This window comes from Eublepharis macularius, chromosome 14 (assembly GCF_028583425.1).
Source record: "Eublepharis macularius isolate TG4126 chromosome 14, MPM_Emac_v1.0, whole genome shotgun sequence".
NCBI lineage: Eukaryota > Metazoa > Chordata > Lepidosauria > Squamata > Eublepharidae > Eublepharis > Eublepharis macularius.
Window position 1 is genome coordinate 46,263,797 of NC_072803.1, and position 6,310 is coordinate 46,270,106.

Here is a 6,310-nt window from a genome sequence, read left to right on the forward strand (position 1 = left end):
GTGGAAGATTTTTGATCTTTTTAGTGTATTGTTGCAGTTTTACCACACGGTGGCAGTATTGCCATATGTGCTTTCTTAGTGCAGTTTTGCTGGCTTTGGACAGTGCCTTTCTCCAGTTTCATCTTGACTAGCTAGAGTTGGGGGGTAGGTGGGATTGAAAGTCACTTGGGGTATCACAGGTAGGCTGCAGTCTATCTTCTCCCCTCCCTCTCAAAGTACCTGCTGCGGTGTGATGGGGACATTGTTACTTCATACTGAATCATAAAGTGTAGATGACTGGAGAAGTCAATGGCAAACCACCTGGTAACAAAAAGTCTGCCAAGAAAACATCATCATGCGACGTCCCCCCATGGGTCAGTAATGACTCGGTGCTTGCACAGGGGACTACTTTTATCTTACCTACTGAATCATTGTCCACAGTGATTTCCAAAGCAATGCAAGTCCTGCCCAGAGAAGCTTACAGGCAAGGGAGAAACCATGCAGGAAAGAGAGAAGGTGGAGCAGAGTGTAAGCTAATGAAGTTATGCAAGGCGGTCCTGTAGACACACCACATTGCATCAGTTACGCAAGAATGAATGACAGATACTCTCTTATGAATATATATGGCCTAGGGTACAATTTGAAGGCAGCTGATAAAGCTAGTTTGTCACATCTACGGTGATCTGGGTTTTGGTCAGTGTCTACTTAGGAGTCCTATATATGCTGCCTTGCATTCCATGATGAAAGAGCTGAATATAAAGATGAGAGGCAGTGTGGCATAGTGGTTCAAGTGTCAGATTAGGATCTGGGAGACCCAGGTTCGAATTCTCATTCTGCCATGGAAACTTACTGGGAAACTTTGGACCAGTCACTTGCTCTTAGCCTAACCTACCTTGCAGGGTTGTTGTGAGGTTACAGTGGAGGAGTGGAGAATGATGTAAGCCAATTTGCATCCCCTTTGAGGAGAAAGGCAGGATATAAATGAATTATATATATGTATTGCTATGGGACAATAACATGGAGAACTCTGGGACAGTGCTGGGGTGGGGAGACCTTGGGCATCCTTGTTCACAAGGCCACCATCACTCAGGAATCAAACCTGCGTAGCCCCAGTCATTTGCCTGCAGCACCCAGACCAAGTTCCCATTTCTTGGTTGCACCAGTGTGGGATGGAATGCAGGGAACGGCTGTTAATTGATTCCCCCCTTCCCCAATTCACTTGGCTAAAAAGTCTCCAGTGAACAGTGCAGCAAGAAGTTTTTAAACAAAGGATTTTTAATAATGTTGATACAAGAACATAACAATAGGTGACGAGATCCATTGTAGAACCAGCATTCTCCATCTCTCCCCCGTAGGAGGGAATAAGTCTTCCAAGATTGTGCTTATGATGACATGCGTGCTCTGAAAACAAAGGGTTGTTGTTGTTGTTGTTGTTCAGAAGCATTATTGCATGACTATGTAGATTTAATTGGTCCACCAAAACTGCCGTGTTAAGCAATTGAAGTTTCTTTTATTAGGCAAGAACCATTTATAATATACCTAAAAATAAATGCAGCTGGAGAATAGCAGCATGCTTGTTCATGAGTTGTTTTGTTTTTAATTTTGTACTTTTGACAGGTGCGCAGGGTGGTCATTTTCTTGGAATCCCATTAACCATTTCTTTCTCTTGATGTTGTTTCCTGTAGTATGATTACAGCTTCAGGACGGAGCAGAGCGCTGCAGCCAGGCTTCCGCCAAGCCCCACTAGATGTCAGCAGCTACCACAGTCCTGAGGCCCCTCCCCTCCTCGGAAGGGAATCACATGTACTACTGAGCGTGAAACTGACCCCTTCCTTCATTTCACCCTCCACCCTCCCCATGTCCCTGATAAGCAGTGTTACGGGAGAACATTTTCTAGCAAAAGGGACATTTTTTTCTAACAAATCATCCTTTTTTGTACCATATGCCTGTCTGGGATGTCTTAATCTTTGGGTGGGAGGGGTTGTACCTGTTCTTGTTCTGGAGATTTGGATTGGACTGGGGTTAACCCTTTTCGTCGGTTGCCCTGATCTTCCAACCTCCTCTGGAATTGCTCCACATCATAACTGAATTTACATAGACCCTGATGGACGTTTCTGTCCATCTCATCTTACATCCCTGCCCCTTACCCCAGTTACCTTTATAGATACACTTAGAAAGAAGGAATGGACCTCTAGCCCTCGACTTTTAAGTGTTATCCACACTTCAGTGGAAACAGCTTGTTCTGTAAGGGAGATCAAAATTGGAACTCGGTGCCGTCCCTAAATGGGTCTCCAGAACAATGACGCATCATCTGCCCTAAACTTGCACCTGTATCTCGGTACAGGATGGGATTTTCTCCGGTTTGTATATGGACAGTCAGCTCATCGCTTCCGTGGGCCAGTGTTCTTGTATAACCTGTGGTTGTTTCGTTCAGTACTGGCTTATGAAGGGAGGGAAAAGCCAATCGTTTGCCTTCTCAGTGATGAAAATCGCACAACTGGTCATTTATGACTGGGATGAACTCTCGACCTTTCGTAGCCTGGCCTTCCTTCAGGCTCATGAATCCTGGAATTGTATTTGCTCTGATCTACGTTCAAGAGGTCTCCCAAACCAGTTTCCTCACAGATTTGCTGTCAAGCCCTTTTTCATTCAAGAGGAACCAGCCGAGATGTTTGCATGGAGATACTCTGTGGAGTTCTCTCAGAACTGCCACTTCATTGCAAGCCTGAAAGTTCGTCTCGACTTCCTTCCTGCCCCCAAAACTACTTGAACGTGGCGATGAACAAAAGGCCCATTCGAATGTGTTGGTTACTTTGGTTGCCTCTTACGTCTTTGACCCCTGTTGGCTGCTTAAAATGAGAGCGACCACCATGTGTGCCTCCAGAAGCCTTCTTGGAAGGATCCTAAGACTTCAGTTTTTAACACGGCTGGTCCAGTTTGGCCAGACCAAGAACAATGAAGCTTCAGCTTCCAGCATGCATGTGATGGGGAGCTCCAGCCACACTCTCCTTTGAGCCTCCCCAGTGCATGTCATGGTGAAATGTGTTACTGACAAGTTATTTCGGCAAGCCTGTCAGATCTTTTGTGCTGCTTCACGAGTTCCTGCCAGAGAACAAGCACTGCATTATGGCAGGTGGAGCTTTTTGAGGGATGTATTTGGTTTTTAAGAGCAAGAAACAAAAAGGGGAAAGGTTCAAATGCGGAACCTGTAAATACTTATTGTCTAACTGTATTAAAATGCAATTAATTGCCATGGTCATGTTGCTCAAATGTGGGTTGTTTGGCTCTCATTCTCCTGTTCCTTTGATGCCGTTTGCAGAGTTTAGCAGGTAATTTGGGTCGAGAGAGAGAGTCCCATTCTGTATTGTTCTTAGCCAGGGTGCTTCCACCCCCACCCACCCCCCATTCAGAATGGCGTTTTTTGGAAAGCTTGGCTTCTGGGAAGATGATGTTGCCATTGCAGACCTGTAGCAAAATCAACTGGTAGTTCACTCAGTGTACGTATTTGACAGCTCGGATAACAGCTGGATGTTTATGCACAGCACCTCTGGCCCTACAAATCAGTTGCACAGATACCTCTGGCGTAGGTTATCGTCCTCTGCTGTTGCAGGATTTGTTCAGTCTGTATAACTGGTTTCTAGGCACTGGGTCAAGTGTGAAGAAATGTGATCTGCCTTTTCGGTGTTTCTGGTTCAGCTCTCAGGGCTGAATCCAAAGACACAGAAAAATGCGTTGCGCCCTTAGAATTCCAACTTCTTCCGAGTCTCCACTTCTGTCCCACCCTATTCCTTGCTGCTGTTGTTTTTTATTTCCCAAGATGCTGAAATGTACTATTTGAAATGTGTGGCCATTAGCAGCTAACCGAGAAAAAAAGTATTATTTGTACCCAAAAATGATAGGTGGGAAGTTAACAAGTGCAGTTGTTTCCTAAAGATGTATTCCAGAAATGCAGATGATTTTTTATGGCTGAGAAAAGAGGTGTCCAAAATGTGGACCATGAAGTTCTCAGAGATTTCAAGGGCACGCTCCACTGGCAGCTCCCCAGACTTCCAATTTGGTGCTGTAATGCTACGTAGTCTGGATTCTCACACACATCACACACACAGCTGTTTGGCACACTGAGCCATCCACACTGCTCTCTATCAATTGTGTCAACTCAATTACATAGACAAGGAGGGCCTGGCAGATACCAGTTTCTTGCTCATGTGTCCTGCATGTTCAAATGCATCGATGCAGTACCGTCAAGCCTTTTGCTTAGAGCTGTGCAGGCATGCCTTTGGGTGTGATGACTGCATCTTTCCTTTTCTAGTTAGTTGCCCTGTTCTACATTTAACATTTGGTTATCTTCTGATTTAAAAAAAATGGCCTTCTTATAGTCAGCAATTTCTTGAAAGGAGGAGTTCTTTTCTGCCTAGTATCTTCTACTGTTCCACCATTTTATGAGTTAATCCCTTTTCTCACAAATTTGGAAAGGCCACTGTACTGGGGTCTGCCAGAACAGGAAGCACAATTTTACCTGCAAGCAGGTTCGTCTCTGCAGTTTGCGCTGAACCGCCTTGTCATAGCAGATCTGAGGCACCCTTCATTCTTCCCCACTGGCAGTTGCTAAGAAATGCACAAGTTATGAATCTCTACTTTCTCCATAGTGGTGGTTGCTCTGGGATACCATGCCTGAAGTACTTTGGGCAGCTTCAAAACTAATGAATGTTTTCCACTTTAGAAGGAACATGCAACCCAAATGTACAGTATCTCATATAACCATCACACATGGTCCAGTTTTGTGTGTGTGCATGCTAAGAAACTTTGGCCAGTGGTGGCTTCCCAGTGCATGCTTTCCTCCTTTTTGTGGAACTTTCCAAGTGTTTCCCATGTGTTATCCCAAACACTGCCATTGGGGGGAGATAGATACATAAAATTATGTTTGCTGCACTCAGGCCGCCATGGCCAAGTCTTGACCACCTGATTGCCCAGGCAACACTCTAGTGTGAATCAGGCTGTCGATGGGCACAGAAGCAACTGTGTTTGAAATTGTGGTAGATGGAAAAGGCTGAAACTGTGGTAACAGTTACCAGTTGTCTCCCCATGTACAGCCTGATTCATACGAATTTCCTTCAGTGATTTCATGGTCACTCATGTTTTATGGAATTTGATGGTATGAACTTGTTCAATGTGGACAAATCCTGTGGCGTGAATATGTCATTTTTCAAATGGCGTATAAAATAAAGTTTGAGAGAGCCAGAAAATTACCTTCCACTAATGGTCAGTGTTTTGTCTCTTTTCCTTAAAACTTGTCTGGGTGTTTATTTCAATGGGGTGGGGCCACCAGAGGTGAAAAGAGTCTTTTGGGACTCTGTAATGTGAAATGTCTCGAGAAAAGCATTTATTTTTAGCTCTCAGATCCTACAGGCGAAAAGAATAACATTGTGTTATGCAGTTGGAAATCTTTGGTTGTATTGTGTGTCTCTATGTGTGTATTTGTTTCTATTTTTTTAAGATGCTATGCATTTTATTTGTGCTGGAATGTTGAAAGTGGATTAACTTGTTCATTAATCCTATTAATAATATCCTTTCATATTTATTTTTAGATGGCCTTCCTTGTATTTTGCAAAGGGAAGTTTTTGTGTGTGAGAATTTAGTCTGTATTCTTAATATAATTTGTTAAATAAAAGTTTGTTTTAACCTGTTCTTCTTTGCTTGAAAGACCAGAAGTATTTTTTGCGATACTGTAAAATTGAGCCCTAACCTCTGTGCCCCTATATACTTTTTTTTTCTTTCAAAAGCAGCATTTAATAAATCAGGGGTTGACAGTGTGAGAACATTTATTTGGAGGAACTGCATGTTCAGATGTGCTCCAAATGAATATCTCCCTGTATGTAGAAAGTTAGTACACCAGGGAAAGAGTTCTGGTCTTGTTGAGGTGTTGGATTTACACATGAGAGTCGTTGGGTGTCCAGACGTGATTCTTCTATCTTCATTCTGAAGTGGTGAGAGGACTTGCCGCCTGCTATTCCAAAGGATATACTTCATCCTCGGGTTCTAGTTTTTGCAAGTTTCTTAGGGAAGATGTCCCACTGCAAAAATGTACAATTTTTTATTTTGGAAGATCCACTTGTTTAACCCATCCAATATATCCCCTGCTTTCGGTAAGATGGAGCATTTATATATGAGCACAGACTACTGAAAGCATTTCACGTATATTACCTTGTCATTTCAACACCGCTGCAAGGATAGGTCAGGATTATTATTCCCATACCACAGAGTGGAGTGCACACAAGTGTTAGGTGATCATATTTTCACTATGGCTCGGTTTAGACACCAGACGGAACCATGG

The 6,310-nt window shown here is 43.5% G+C and overlaps 1 protein-coding gene across 1 annotated transcript in view; it reads left to right on the forward strand.

Moving 5' to 3' along the window:
* The window catches only part of MVB12B (multivesicular body subunit 12B), a 116,603-nt gene extending 110,939 nt beyond the window's left edge, over positions 1 to 5,664 (forward strand). The window contains exon 10 of the mRNA XM_054997902.1: positions 1,665 to 5,664. Coding sequence (XP_054853877.1) covers positions 1,665 to 1,751 — 87 coding nt within the window. The 3' untranslated portion in view covers positions 1,752 to 5,664. The remainder of the gene's footprint in view (positions 1 to 1,664) is intronic.
* Positions 5,665 to 6,310: the final 646 nt, after the last annotated feature.